The following is a 16,398-nucleotide window of genomic DNA, read 5'->3' as shown; positions in this document are numbered from 1 at the left end:
AAAAAAAAAAAAAAAAAAAAAAAAATTACCTCAATCTTTTTAACAGTATTTCACTACAGAAAGGTACTGTAATTTTAGCATTCTTCGGTGACACATACTTAGCCTGTTTTATGGGTTTTCTCAGTTAGAACAAATGAAACACATTGTATTGAAATAAAGCCAAGCTTTGCAAAGGAAGAATAATTAAAGGCTAAGTTTTCAGAAACCATCAACACAGTAAGAAAGTTCAAATAAAGGATATTTCTTTTACCCACGTAGATTCCCCAGGCACTGGAACACAATAGAAAGTCTGTCTTTCCAAAGTGGTATTTCGTGGAGAGTTTAAATCAAGTTCTTGTTGAGGCTGTGATATACATAAAAAAGTATTTTAAAATTTATTTAAAACACCACAGAATTTATTTTAAAATTAGCAACCACATTTTCACATAGCACCACAGCAAATATTTTACAGAGTTAACAAGTAACTAATTCCAAACTATCACTTTTTAAAAGAAAACTGATACAAAATCACTTCAAATACAGTCATCAAACACTTCCTCCCTCAAATCCAGAAAAATGGGACCTCTGTGGAGTGACTTATAATCTGGGTCTAGTTCTCTGCTTTGTGGATCTAGAACCTTACTTTTATGAGCTTATCTAGGCCTTTTTATATTCTTGGAGTCTAACTCTCGGCTTACCCAAACCTTAGGAAACTGATTTATCAAACCCCAATATCAGTCCGTTAATTCACTACAGTGTTGCTAATTAAATATTCTAGTTCAGTAGGCAGATCTGGACAGAAAAACTGCCCTAATTTGGAAGGTTACCGCAAAATTATATTAAACAAAATGTAACTTCTGACAATCAGAGTAATGAACTCATTTGAAAGACAGATTTATGTAATCTTACACATGATGAGCTTCAGGTCTGTTTTTCTTTTAGAGTGTTTCCATAAAATAAATACTGTGCCAAGCCTAATGGATCAACTATATTAATGATTACGGTATCCCTCGTTTAAGGAACCCTAACACATTGGGCTAATATATTACATTACTGTATACTAGACAAAGCTGAGTATTAATGTAACTCAGTAATTCCAGCATCTGGAAACGGGTCAATAAAATAGATGAGGAGGCTGTCCATGTGTGACACCACCAAAGGCTAACAGAGAGTTGGTACATATGTTGCTCAAGAGTCATAAATAAAAGACTCATTCTAGGAAAAAGGTACCTTGGGCCTAGAGAGAAAAGCAAACAAAAAATCCTTGCTTGTATGTATTAGGCTCAAAGTTGATGTCTCTTGGGTCCTTTCCACTTCTTAAGAGTTTTCTAAGTATATATGAAAGAGAATATGCCTTTCCTAGGGAATAATATATGACTTTTGAATCTCATCTCGGAGCTACCTAGGAATGAGTATTTCATTAAATTTCTGTATTATAGGCCAATTCTGACAGTTTTCTATGAAAGAAACAGTGGAATTACCACTGGCTTTGTCTTTGAAGGAATTAAAAACGACTTAATTTTGCACCCTAGGGTATTTTGTTTTACATATATTATATACAGATATTGGAGAGAGGAATTAATTTTGGCATTAACAGTATTTCCCCTTCTAAAAGATCTCTGGAGGATTAAAAAAAGTCACATCAAACTCCTAAATAAAGTCAAACAAGGAAAACATTTCACGTGATATCTTGTAACTTATACACAAGATAAATAAATTTAAGATTTGCTAAACAAATTCTCTGTTTAGGAAAAAATTCTTACTGAAAATGTTTCATATATATTAAAGATACATACCCCACACTCTGCTACATCTCTATATTTTCCAAAATGAAGAACCTATGACCCAAAACATAGAAAAACAGAACTATATCAATATATCAGAACCAAAACTACCACAAACAGTACAACGACAAAATTAATACCACAAATTCATGAAAACAGCAATACTTACATGTGCTTTTGTGTTTTGGTTAACCGTTTCATAAACTCCCATGTAAAACTCAGGGTCAAACATATCCTGAATCATGCAACGAAATTTCACAAAACTATTAGGTTTCAAATAATGAAGGGGAACTTCGTTCAGTGATGGTACCTTAAAGGAAAATAATCAAGTTAAGTCAACTAAATATCCTGTCTATACAACATTAAGTATACACAAACTTTATGTCCAGACTCGAAATTGTTAAACACACACACCCCCATGCCTCGTCAGGGAGCCAAATGATCTCAATGGTCAACATAATTGCTGGAACCCAACTTCTCTTCCATTTCTTCCAAGTTTTAGATAACACTTGACCATAATGTAAAAAGAATGCTAAAAAATGCTTTTAATTCAGAACACTTTTCAATGATCAAAAAGGCATTTACTTTGTTGAGCTCTTCTCTTAAAACTAGCACGTGCCAATTCTTTTAAAATGAAGGTAATAAAACAAAGGTAACTGACGCTCTTGCAACTAAAGATGTGTCTCAGGAAGTAACACAGTCAGTTACTGCCACCTAGAGGCATAATGTATAAGTATTTATTTGCTTAAACTTAATTAGAAAAGACCAAAATCTTTTAATACAAATGTGCTTGAAGCAGAAGTACACATTAATTTACATATTTTTAAATTACATGTGTGTTACTTGTTTACTCTACTAAGAGAAACTTTGTAGTCTGTCCAACCTTCTCCCTGGAAAATAGCAATAAGCTTACCCACTTAGGAGCATTATTTTCCTTCAGCTTTTCCTTAAAATATTCAATTACTTTCTTCTCCCAGTCAGGATTAACTCCATTTTGGGCTGAAAGAGAAATATACTTTTCAAAGCTAAAATGTACATGCAATATATAACAAGAGACTATGATCAGGTGAGTCACACAATAGTTTAGCCAGCAGAAAACAAACTAAAATTTGCTACTATGATAGAATGAATTTTAGATAGGATAAATTTTATATTTCAGTGTGTCTGAAGCACTACACAAGACACATTCAAGAAGCTGTACTGAGCGGGGGGAGGGACAGTTACAAATCAGGAGGATGCTGACCTCCTGCAGGCTCTCTGGCACCCACAGTGTAGCTGGGGACACCTACAGAATGTGATACAAGGCCACCTAGATTCAGCAGCATTTGAGCCACTGCTTGTAAAGCACTCTGTTCTTTTAATACATTTTTATATAGTTTTTTGTTTATCTTTACAACTATCCTGAAATAGAGCTGAAATTTTTTGTTTATAACTTCATTTGGGAATAATTCCAGATTTGAAAAAGCTGGAAAGAACACCTGTATCCCTGCCCCATTTGCTCATCATCTGCTCCATCTCTTATATTTTTCTGACTCATTTAAGATTAAGTTGCACTATCAGGTATTTTTGCCTCCAAATATTATCAGTGTCTCTCCTAAGGAACAGTACTAACTACCGTACTGTTATCAACCTCAGGAAATTCAAAATTGACACAATACTTTTTATCTGGTCTACCATCTATATTCCAATTTGTCATATCACCCAATACTATCCTCTACAGTACTTTTTCCCCTTCAGTACAGGACCCAGCTTAGGATCACTTTTGCATTTAGCTATCAGATCTCTTTAATCTCCTTTAAATATGGAATAGTTCTGCAAACTTTATATTTTATGATATTGCTATTTAAGAATAAGGTCCTTTTTAAAAAACCGAATGCTTCTCAATCTGGATCTGTCGGTTCCCTTATGATCGGTTTCCAATCAAGTATAACCAAACTGCTGTTTAAATGATGTTGTCAAACTGCTGTACAAGTGATGTTTGTCCTTCCAGGTGTCTGAAAAGACATGATGCTCATCTTCCCTTCATTGGTGATGTTAATTTTGATCACCCAAAGTGACAGTCAGTTTCTCTACTGTGTAGTTACTATTTAGTTCTTAAAATTAACAAGCCATGTACAGGAGGCACTTATGGGAACTGGCCAAGACCAAAAAGTGAGCTATTGACGGAATACAGATTTATGTGAACTAAAACCACCAAACCACACAGCTGGCCACTCCTGCCACCATTTATATTCATCACACAAGTGTTATGAAGACTGGGAGTAAAAAATAAAAAGTCTACACTTGTTATGGAGCTGCATCTGTTGAAAAGGACCATAAAATCCTAACACCATGTTTGAGCAGGACTTCCAAACACATTTACTTAACTGGACAAGAGCCAGTTCTGAAAAAGAAGTAGGGATGGGGACTCTGCAGGTGATTCTAATGTGCAGGCGTTAAATCCACTAACAAACTGGTCCTCAAAGTTGGTGCCCTGACCAGCATCATTAGCATCACCTGAGTACTTACTAGAAATGCAAATTATTCAGCCCAACCCCAAACCACAGAATCAGAAACTCTTAGGGGTGGGGCCTACCAATTCATGTTTTAAAAAGCCCTCTAGGTGACTGACTATAATGCACACTGAAGTTTAAGAATCGCTGCTCTACTAAATACAGTGAATTGGGTAAAAGATAAGTGGGTATTTTTGCTTGTAGTCAAAATGGATGTTTAAACAAAAGACACAGCCATGACTGCTACACCAACTATTTTGCCTGCAATTGTGTAAAAAATCTGAGAATACCACATAACAAATAGTAAAGCTACATCAAGCAGTGACTGGGGAGCAGCAAGTTATTTCTAAGTTACCGGAATGTATATAAATACAATTTTCTTTTTTCAGACAGGGTGTTGTGTTGCTCTGTCACCCAGGATGGAGTACAGGGGTGTGGTCCTGGCTCACTGCAAACTTAATTTCCTGGGCTCAAGTGATCCTCTGGCCTCAGTCTCCTAAACAGCTAGGACCACAGGCACGTACCATCATGCCTGGCTAATTTTTAAGTCTCTTTGTAGAGACCGAGGTCTCCCTATCTTGTCCAGGTTGGTCTCGAACTCCTGGGCTCAAGTGATCAATCTTCCTGCCTCTGCACTTGAAATGAAAAAAATTCTCTTGGCTGGGCGTGATGGTTCACACCTGTAATTCCAACACTTCGGAAGGCCGAGGTGGGCGGATCACCTGAGGTCAGGAGTTTGAGATAAGTCTGGCCAACATGGTGAAACCCCTTTTCTACTAAAAATACAAAAATCAGCTGGGCGTGATGGTGTGTGCCTATAATCCCAGCTACTCGGGAGGCTGAGGCAGGAGAATCGCTTAAACCCGGGAGGTGGAGGTTGCAGTGAGCCAAGACTGCCCCACAGCACTCCAGCCTGGGCGACAAGAGTGAAGCTTTGTCCCCTACCCCTGCCCCCTCCACCGCGCAGAAAGAAAAAATTATGAAGACACTGGATTCCTCCAGACTCCATGTGTGTCCTTAGGATCAACTATGTATCCTTACTATATTGCTGCAATTAATCTTAGGAGGCATACAACTATACAACGAATCATGTAAGTCCTTTTAGTAAATCTTCAAGCATATGGGTGGTTATGGGACTCCCTAACACATCTGTATATCAACACTTCATTTCTTTTCATTGTTATTATTCCTGTGAATAACAACCAATTTGTTTATGTATTTGCTTGCTGAAGGACATTTAGATTGTCTTCAGGTTTGATAACTATAAACAAAACTATAAAACACGTATCTACAGATTTTCACGTGAACATGAGCTTTCATTTCTCTAGAATGAATATCTAGATATGACACAGTTGAGTACACAGTAAATGTATGATCAAGATTCTACCTGTCTTCCAGAGTGGCTGCACCGTTTTGCTAAGAGATCCAGCTGTTTGCATCCTTGCCAGTACTAGTATTATCACTATGTATTTTTAAATTTTAGCTGTTCCAATATGTAATACCATGGCTTAAATCTGCATGTCCCTAATGGCTAACAATGCTGAACTCTTCTCAGGGGGATATTTGCCATCTTTGTATCTTTTCTGGTGAAATATCTATTTAAATCTACTTAAATCTGTTGCCCCTTTTAAATTGAGTTTTAAATTACCACTGTGTTTTCTTTTATATTCTGGATTCTTTTCTGATACTGGATTTTCAAATATATTATCCCAGTGTATAGCTTGTCTTTTCACGCTCCTAACAGAATTTTTTTTTTTTTACAGAGCAAAAGTTTTTCATTTTGATGAAGCCCAATTTATCAAATTTCTGTTTTATACACTATGCCTTTGGTGTCATGTCTTAAGAACTCATTGCCAAACCCCAGGTCACAAAGATCTGTTTTCTTCTAAAAGTTTTATAGTTTCAGGTTTTATACTTAGATCTATGATCCATTTTGACTTAATTTTATATGAAATATGAGGTATAGGTTGAGGTTTTATTTTTTCATGTAAATGTTGAATTGTTCATGTCTTTGTGGAAAAGAATATCCTTTTTCCATTTGAATTAGCTTTTGTATCTTAATTAAAAAGCAGCGAGGGCTGGGCGCGGTGGCTCACACTGTAATCCCAGCATTTTGGGAGGCCAAGGCGGGCAGATCACCTGAGGTCAGGAGTTCGAGACCAGCCTGGCCAACATGGCGAAACCCCGTCTCTACTAAACATACAAAAATTAGCCAGGTGTGGTGGCACATGCCTGTAATCCCAGCTACTCGGGAGTCTGCGACAGGAGAATCGCTTGAACCCAGGAGGCGGAGGTTTCAGTGAGCTGAGATCGCACCACTGCACTCCAGCCTGGGAGACAGAGTGAGGATCAGACTCAAAAAAAAAAAAAAAGAAAGAAAGAAAAAAAGCAATGAGGACAACAGGAACAAACCTTGAAAACATTATGCTAAGTGAGATAAGCCAGACATAAAAGGTGAAATATTGTATGATTCTACTTATATGAGTTAACTAGAGTAGGTAGGTAAATTCAGTAAGAAAGTACAACAGAAGTTCTGGGGGGAGCCTAGAGAGAAATGGGGCCATGGGAACAGTTGGCTACCTACTTGGGTGAGTTTGGATAGTTTACGGTTGTGATCAGCAGAATAATGCCACCCCCCACCACCCAACCAAGATATGCATGTCCTAATCTCCAGAACTTGTAAATATATGTTACATGGGAATTAAGGTAGCAGATGGAATTAAGGTTAATAATCAGCTGAACTTAAAAAAGCAAAATTATCTGGGTGGGTTCAATGTAATCACAAGGGTCCTTAAATGTGGAAGGATGCTGCCAAAGAGGAAGTTAGAGTAAGATGTGAGAACAACTCAACTTGTTGTCTTTGAAAATGGAAGGGGGCCACAAGCCAAGAAATGTGGGCAGACTCTAGATGTAGGAAAAGACAAGGAACAGATTCTCTCCTAAAGCCTCCACAATGGAATGCAAGTCCTGTCAACAATTTGATTTCATCCCAGTAAGACCCATGTCAGACTTCTGTCTCCAGGACTGTAAATAAAAACCCTTTGTTTTAAAATCCCTACATTTGGCCGGGCGCGGTGGCTCAAGCCTGTAATCCCAGCACTTTGGGAGGCCGAGACGGGCGGATCACGAGGTCAGGAGATCGAGATCATCCTGGCTAAAACTGTGAAACCCCGTCTCTACTAAAACTACAAAAAACTAGCCGGGCGAGGTGGCGGCGCCTGTAGTCCCAGCTACCCGGGAGGCTGAGGCAGGAGAATGGCGTGAACCCGGGAGGTGGAGCTTGCAGTGAGCTGAGATCCAGTCACAGCACTCCAGCCTGGGTGACAGAGCGAGACTCCGTCTCAAAAAAAAATAAAATAAAATAAAGTCACTACATTTGTAATTTGTTATAGGAGAAATAGAAAACTAATACAGTGGTTTTTGAGGAACTGGTCCATTTCATTGAAGTTGATGAATTTATATATGCAAAGCTGTTTGTATTATCCTTTTCATGCCTGTATAGTCTACGGTGGTATCTCCTCTTTCTTTTCTAATATTGGTAATTTGTCTTCCTTTTTTTCTTTTCTAATATTGGTAATTTGTTTTCCTTTTTTTCTTGCCAGTCTTGCTAGAGGTTTACAATTTTATTGATTTTTTTTGAAAGAGCTTTGAGTTTCACTGATTTTTTTCTTTTTTTTCTCCCGTTTTCTATTTCTCAGATTTTTGTTCTCTATTATTTCTTTCTTCTGTTTAATTTGGGTTTATTTTGCTCTTCATTTCTAGTTTCACAGGTGGAAGCTTAAATTATTCACTTGAAACTTTCTCTTCTAATAAAGTCAGTTAATGCATCTAAGCACATCTTTGGCTGTATCCCACAAATTTTGATATGCTGAGTTTTCATTTTGGTTTAGTTCACAATATTTAAAGCTTTTCTTTGAGAATTTTAATCCACGGATTGTTTAGAAGTGTTCTTTTATATATAAAGTTTACTATTTGGTTTATGACCCAGAATATGGTTTATCTTGGTGAATGCTTCATGCGCACTTAAAAAGCATTTGAAAAGAATGTGTATTCCGCTGTCATCAGGCAGACAAAAGTCAATTAGATCTACTCGGTTGACAGTGTTGTGCAGTTTTGTGTTGTTCAGTATTCTTTTTGATTTTCTATCCACTATTCTGTCAAGTACTGAGAGAGGAGTAGTAAAATATCTAACTATAATTGCAGATTTGTCTATTTCCTCTTTTACTTCTGATGGTTTTTGCTTCATATATTTTGAAGCTCTGTTGCTTGGTGCATATATAGTTAGGTCTTCTTGGTGAACTGACTGTTTTAACATTATATAATGTGCCTCTTGTTCTCTTCTCACACAACTTTTCTTAAAAGCATTTTAGGGGCCGGGCGCGGTGGCTCAAGCCTGTAATCCCAGCACTTTGGGAGGACGAGACGGGCGGATCACGAAGTCAGGAGATCGAGACCATCCTGGCTAACATGGTGAAACCCCGTCTCTACTAAAATACAAAACTAGCCGGGCGAGGTGGGGGGCCTGTAGTCCCAGCTACTCGGGAGGCTGAGGCAGGAGAATGGCGTAAACCCGGGAGGCGGAGCTTGCAGTGAGCTGAGATCTGGCCACTGCACTCCAGTCCGGGCGACAGAGCGAGACTCCGCCTCAAAAAAAAAAAAAAAAAAAAAAAAAAAAAAAGCATTTTAGGCCGGGTATGGTGGCTCACGCCTGTTATCCCAGCATTTAGGGAGGCCAAAGCAGGCAGATTACCTGAGGTCAGTAGTTTGAGACCAGCCTGGCCAACATGGTGAAACCTCATCTCTACTAAAAATACAAAAGTTAGCTGGGCTTAGTGGCGGGTACCAGTAATCCCAGCTACTTGGGAGGCTGAGGAATGAGAATTGCTTGAACCCAGGAAGTAAAATGGTGCAACCACTGTGGAAAAGTTCAGCAGTTCCTCAAAAAGTTAAATATAAAACTATCATATGACCTTGCAATTCCATCCCTAGGTATATCTGGGAAAGAACCAAAAAATTTATTCATACAAAAGCTTGTACATGAATGTTTATAGCAGCACTATTTACAACAGGCAGGAAATAACCCAAGCGTCCACCAGCAAATATGTGGATAAACAAAATGCAGTATAGACACACAATGGCATGTTATTTTCAGTCATAAAAAGGAAAGCAGACTGGGTACAGTGCCTCACATCTGTAATCCCAGCACTTCGGGAGGCCGAGGCAGTGTGAGTGGAGCCTGGGCAACATAGTGAGACCCCAAATCTACAAAAAATGATTTAAAATTAGCTGGGTGTGGTAATACATGCCTGTAGTCCCAGCTACTCGGGAAGCTGAGGCTGCAGGATCACTTGAGACTGGAAGTTCAAGGCTGCCGTGAGCCCTCTGTCACTTAAAAATAGATAGATAGATAGATAGATAGATAGATAGATAGATAGATACATAAAATAAGGAATGCAGTACTGATTCATACTATGACATGGATGAACCATGAAAATATCATGGTAAATGAAAAGAAGCCAGAGCCCAAAGGCCACATGTTGTATAACTTCATCTACACGAAACGTCCAGAATAGGTAAATCCATGGGCAGAAGTATAGTTGTTGCCAGAGGATGGAAGAGGGGAAGAAATGGGAGAGACTGCTAAAGGTATGGGGTTTCTTTTTGGAGTGATGAAAATGATAGTGGCGGCCGGGCGTGGTGGCTCACGCCTGTAATCCCAACACTTTGCTAGGCCAAGGCGTGTGGATCACCTGAGATCAGGAGTTCAAGAGCAGCCTGACCAACGTAGTAAAACTCCATCTCTACTAAAAACAAAAAAATTAGCCGGAAATGGTGGTGCATGCCTGTAATCCCAGCTACTTGGGAGGCTGAGGCGGGAGAATCGCTTGAACCCGGTAGGCAGGGGTTGCAGTGAGCTAAGACTGCGCCACTCCACTCCAGCCTGGGCAATAGAGTGAGACTCTGTCTCAAAAAAAGAAAAAGAAAACAAAAAAGACAAAGAAAAAAATAGTGGTGATGACTGTTGCACAACATCATTATGAATACAGTTAAAAAAATTAAATTGTACATTTTAAAATAGTAAATTTTGTTATGTGAATTATATTTCAAAGAAAAAAAATTTTTGGACCAGCCTGAGCAATACAGTGAAACACCGTCTCTACGAAAACACAAAAAGTTAGCAGGGTGTGGTGATGGGCACCTGTAGTCCCAGCTACTCAGGAGGCTGAGGCAGTAGAACTGCTTGAACCTGGGAGGCGGAGGTTGCAGTGAGCTGAGATCGCATCACTGCACTCTAGCCTGGGTGACACAGCGAGACTCTGTCTCAAAAAAAAAAAAAGTGGTTACTTCAATGGAGGGAGTACATATTTCACTCAGTTCATACCATCATGTTGAATTTTTAAAACCATGTGTAAGTTATTATAACTTAAAAACTCCTACGTATGCCATTTGCCATGGCTGCCAGAGCTATTCTTCTCTGAGAACGCCCCCACTGTTGAGGTGTGGATAATAGTCACGACTGTCCCATCTAACTCTGTGCCATGGCCACAGATGACTGATCCCTGAGTGAATGGATTCTTGACTCCATGTTGTGTCAATCAGATTTTCTATGCCTGAAAATAAAGATGCTAGCTAGCGTGGGTTGGAACTGAGAACAAGTAAATTTGGGAGACATGGAGTAGAGAAAGAGAAAGTGTGCAGAGATGAATGTAGCCCAAGAGAGAAATACTGATTGCTTGGATTCCTGCTAGCTTTCCAGTTCCTGATTCCACTCAGTCTCTTCGAATACCCAACCACTCTCCCTGCTGTTGGGTTTTATAGCCTTAATATAAATTAACTTTTTTCAGTGGCCTACCAAGGACAGAGTGGTAGGAGAGGTCCAAGGTGGGTACAGACAATAAGGGTATGGATTGTCTGCTTAGATTCATGGTGATAATAAAAAGCAGACCAACTAACTTTTAGTTCATTTTATTATTGCTTTAAATTCTCTAAAACACTAGTGATAAAATAGTCTGCTCTGTCCCCATCCACCTAACACTGCTTTTTTTTGCCTGAGCTAGTCTAGTTCTGTTAGATACAACCAAAGAACCTTAAATATAACCAGAATAATGATCTTGGTCTAACCAATAATTGAAGGGAAAACAGCTAAAGAGGCTGGGCACAGAGGCTCACGCCTGTTATCATAGCACTTTGCGAGGCCAAGGGGGCGGGGGAGGGATGGATCACTTGAGGCCAGGAGTTCGAGACCAGCCTGGCCAACATGGCAAAATCCCGTCTTCTACTAAAAATATAAAAATTAGCCGGGCATGGTGGTGCACGCTTGTAATCCCAGCTACTTGAGAGGCTGAGGCATGAGAATGGCTTGAACTCAGGAGGCTGAGGTTGCAGTGAGCTGAGATCGCGCCACTGCACTCCAGCCTGGGAAACAGAGCAAGACTCTGACTCCAAAAAAAAAAAGAAAAGAAAAATTTTGAGATTTGTGATCTCACTAGCCATTTCAATTAACAACATTTCTGATTAATCAGTCTTTCCACTGCTTTTGTTCAACAAGTGTCCACTGAGCACTTTCAATGTACAAGGCATATTCTAGGAAATTGGGATACAGTGGTGAGTAATGCAGATACAGGCCCGAATTCGCAGGGTCAAAATCCAGCAAAGGAACTTCTGAAATAAGGAATTTCAACAATGCGCTTTACACACTATTTTTCAAAGACATGTATAATAGGATCCTGCAGTACCGTGGAGCAGGGGTACCCTACTCTAGTACCTAACTTAGGTTCCCAAAGGAAAAGTAAGACTTAGCCAGAAAAGTGGACATGGGATCAGAGGGGGAATCAGGCACAAGAAATAGCAGACGCAAAAGGCCTAGACACAGGTTCAAAATCAAAGAACTGAAAGAAGGTTCAGTGCGGCTGGGATGGAGAGTATGAGGAGGGGGCACGCAGTGATAAAGTCTGAGAGCAAGGCAAGGGTGGAGCCAACAAGGGCCTCATAAACCACTTTAAAAGGCCTGGATCAGATAGTAAGGGTAACAAGAAGTCACTGAAGGACTTGGTTCCAGTGTGGAAGGTGGAAGAGAAGCAAGACTGGAGGCAAGAAACCAGTTACAGGGCTGTTCCAGCATCCAGGAAAGAGACTACAATGGCCTTAATTATGACAGTAGCATTGGAGATGAGGGTCTGGGCCAGGCACGGTGGCTCACGCCTGTAATCCCAGCACTTTGGGAGGCCGAGGTGGGTGGATCACTAGGTCAGGAGTTCAAGACCAGCCTGGTCAACATAGTGTAACCGTCTTAACTAAAAATACAAAAATTAGCTGGGCATGGGGGCATGCACCTGCAATCCCAGCTACTCGGGAGGCTGAGGCAGGAGAATTGCTTGAACCCAGGAGGCAAGAGCTGCAGTGAGCCAAAATTGTAACACTGCACCCTAGCCTGGGCGACAGAGCGAGACTCAGTCTCAAAAAAACAGAAAAAAAAAAAAAAAAAGAAAAAGAAAATTAGCTGGGCATGGTGGCAGATGCTTGTAATCCCAGCTACTCCGGAGGCTGAGGCAGAATTGCTTGAACCTGGGAGGCAGAGGTTGCAGTGAGCCAAGATCACACTGTTGCACTCCAGCCTGGATGACAAGAACGAAACTCCATCACACACACACACACACACACACACACACACACACACACACACCCCCCTAGAATGGATAAGACACAGTGACCAAATTCAGATCCTGAAAGAGAGTGATTAGCTGTTTATCCAAAATAACTAGCATCACGTGTTAAAAAGTGGTGTACTCTGGATGAGCGCTGTACATAGGTACACAGAACTTCCTGATGTTAGGAATTTCTAGATCTGTGCTAATACAATACCCCCTATCCACATGTAGCTACTGAGCACTTGAAATGAGGTAACACCCAGGAGCTGAATTTTTAATTTTGTGTAATTTTAATTAATTTACGTTTAAATAGCCACACATGGCTACTGCCCTGGACAGCACACTCTAGATTATTGTGACATCTAACTTAAAACATATGACAGGGTTAATAAGTTTATACAACACTATATGACAAGGACAGTTAGAAAGGGAAAAACTCAGGCTGCCGGGCACAGCGGCTCACGCCTGTAACCCCAGCACTTTGAGAAGCCCAGGCAGGCGGATCACGAGATCAAGAGATCGAGACCATCCTGGCCAACATTGTGAAACCCTATCTCTACTAAAAATACAAAAATGAGCCGGGCGTGGTGGCGCGTGCCTGTAGTCCCAGCTACTCGCTTGAACCCGGGAGGTGGAGGCTGCAGTGAGCCGAGATCATGCTACTGCACTCCAGCCTGGGAAACAGTGCGAGACTGTCTCAAAAAAAAAAGAAAAAGAAAAAGAAATGCATATTTCAAAATAAAACACACAACCACACAACCAAACTTAACTTTTCAGTTTAAAAAAACTGTCTAAATATATGCAGAGAAAATAAACTACACAACCACGAACCAGTGGTTATCTTGAAGATGAAGGATCTTTAAAGATCTTTCCTTTTCTGCGATATGTTACTTAACTGTTTTTTTTCTTTTTGTACAATACGTATGCATTACCTATTTGGGGGGAAAACAATTTCCTATCAAACCAAAAAGTGCCTGTACGTTATCACACAAACATACTTGTAACGCTGTTATGATAAAGGTATGCAATATAATCACAGTGATAGCTTCTACAAACACATTATGATTTTTCTGTAAGACACAACATACATGGGAACAAGACATTCTGGGAGAAGCACATCAACAAACTTCAAGTTCCCACAACAATCCACAGAATTTAAAAAATACTCTAAAGCTATTATTTTATATCTAAGTTACATCCTTCCTGTACTATGATGAGATGTGTCCCTTAGGATCATACACTTAGCAGACAAAACTTGACACAAATACATTCAAATCTCTATCAAATATGAAATCATCTCATTTATCCAGCAAAATCAGAGTATAGAGTATTTCTCATAAACAAACTTTCTAATATTAGTAACTGAAATTTAACCCTTTAAGCACGGAAACTTTTTACTTTGGAAGGATTTTGCTAAAAGTATCTATGCATCTGCACCCTCTTAAACCAATGCTACAATTGAATCTTCACTTGACATCTTGGGGCCATTATCTTGAGCATCGATTATCAGTTCTAGGATTATTATGAAGATAAATTACTAGGATTTAGTGGAGAAATACATGCCCCTTCCTCAAAGCACCCTTGACTGCTATATAGTGAATTCGCCTTTTTTTGTTTGTTTTTTGAAGTATGAAGGTAGTTTTAAATTTCTTCATCAGGCTGTCAGTGTTCACTGGCTAAGTCCGGACGTCTACCAGGCTTTCTTCTAACGTAATGCCTTTAGTTTCAGCCTAGGAAGCCAGATAACTAAACTAATTAAAATTATAGGTAAATTAATAAGGACTTCCTGAGCACAAGAGGCCCTTCTATAAGAAATACCATACATTGTGTGCCGTCGGTTTTGGCTGCTGAGGATGATTTAGCTTCCTATTGCCTTTTCTCCCTAGTACCCCAAGATGTTTTTTCAATAAGCTAAGGCCGCTCTACAACTCTAACTTAATTCCAGACAAGTCAGGTGTTGCCATCCACAGTGATTTCTAGTTGGGTCTGACTCCACCACTCATTACGTGCAAAAGACACTGGGGGATGGAACGGTTGTCAAAATGCCCAGTTACCGATAACAAATATAAATTTTTCTTTGTATACCCTTCGCAGTAAAGTAGCAACAGCAATCGCAACCAAAATTTACTAAGCTCGCCTGCAGCGTTCTCAGCCCCATGTACAAACTCAAGTAGCTCAATATTTCTTACTGGCTCTGGCACAGGAGCAAATCCAGACTAGATGGATTCTAAAGTCATCCCAACAGGAAAACTAAGCTATGAACATTAAATCTTATCTCTGAGAGAGAGAATGAGGGTAACATAGGAGTTAGAAACAACTTCTGTGCAAGCGAGCACTCCCCGACGCACCGGAAGTTTTGAAATATCCTGCGGGCTTCCCACAGGCAAAGTGGTTTCCCTCCCCGCGGCTCTGCGGGCCCTCCCCAGGGTTCGAGGACCTCCCCGAGCTTGTTGCGCCCGGGACCCTGACCCTGCCACAGGCTGGGAGCGAGACAGTCAATCACAGCCCGCGCCCCACGACTTCACCTTGGCTGCTCGCGAGCTGCGACTCGGGCAGGTGGGAGGTACCTGCGGCCCGACTCCTACCCCTACCTGCTGCGACCAGGGGAGAGGCTGTCCCAGCCGGGGCTGGTGCAGGCCCCGGGGCGCCGTCTCGGGCCGCGCGAACCCTCGAGGTGGTACCGCGTGGGGGCCGCGCGGCGGGGCCCAGCCGCGGGTCTCGGCAAACTCGGCTGGCCCGCCCGGCCCGCCCCCCCGGGCCGCCGCCACTCACCGAAGAAGCCCTGCACGATGCCCAGCGGGGTGGCTGAAGGGCCAATCCTCCCCCACACGGCATCTCGCCAGGCGCCGGGCCGGCGTGGACCGGCTGAGGCGATCCCCGGGCCAGAGCGCGGCCGGCCGGCGCCCAGCTCCTCTCGGCGGCTCGCCGCTCCCGCTCGCGCCTCCCCACGCACAGGAGCGGCGGGGCGCGGGCTCCCGCGCCTCAGGGGAGCGTCGGCTGCGGCTGGGGCTCGGCCGAGGAGCTAGCTGGCGATGGGGCAGCCCGGGGCGTACGGGCCCCTAGCTTCAGTTCGCACAATGGCGGGGGAAAACAGCCGCCGCGGAGCCGCGCTGCTGCGGACCTGGGTGGAGCTCGCGCGGAGAAGCCGGCGGCGGGAAGCGCGCGGCGCGGCGCGGCGCGGCTCTGCGGGGCGAGGAGGAGGGGCGGGCCGGGGCGGTGGCGGCGCCGCCATCTTGGAGACGGGCAAAAGGAAGGGCACGCAGAGCCGCTGGAGGCTGCGCAGCGCAGGCCAGGCGTTGTGTTCCAAGGGCGGCGCGTTGTCGTTTGTCCCCATGTGCCGGCGTGTAGCGGGAGCTCCCATAGTGGGCTTATAAGAGCGCAAAGCGAGTCTTTGCACAACAGCTGAAAAGCATAAACTCAGAGACCTCAGAGTCATCTCTGGGCAAAATTAGTGGGCGGAATCCTCTTCGTGCTTTTTTCTTTTTTAGCTGATGG

The 16,398-nt window shown here is 42.0% G+C and overlaps 1 protein-coding gene across 2 annotated transcripts in view; it reads right to left on the bottom strand.

Annotated features, from left to right (window-relative positions):
* Positions 1-16,026, bottom strand: part of MCMBP (minichromosome maintenance complex binding protein) — a 49,580-nt gene extending 33,554 nt beyond the window's left edge. For both annotated transcript variants that reach the window (XM_017872289.1, XM_017872290.1), the window contains exons 1-5: positions 15,676-16,026; positions 2,677-2,762; positions 1,933-2,073; positions 1,776-1,817; positions 242-343 (exon numbers count right to left, since the gene is read on the bottom strand). In XM_017872289.1, coding sequence (XP_017727778.1) covers positions 242-343; positions 1,776-1,817; positions 1,933-2,007 — 219 coding nt within the window. In that variant the 5' untranslated portion in view covers positions 2,008-2,073; positions 2,677-2,762; positions 15,676-16,026. The remainder of the gene's footprint in view (positions 1-241; positions 344-1,775; positions 1,818-1,932; positions 2,074-2,676; positions 2,763-15,675) is intronic.
* Between the last annotated feature and the right edge of the window lie 372 nt (positions 16,027-16,398).

The sequence above is a fragment of the Rhinopithecus bieti genome, unplaced genomic scaffold (genome assembly GCF_001698545.2).
Source record: "Rhinopithecus bieti isolate Rb0 unplaced genomic scaffold, ASM169854v2 scaffold_6710, whole genome shotgun sequence".
Classification (NCBI taxonomy): Eukaryota; Metazoa; Chordata; class Mammalia; order Primates; family Cercopithecidae; genus Rhinopithecus; species Rhinopithecus bieti.
This window is presented reverse-complemented; position numbering and strand designations above follow the sequence as displayed.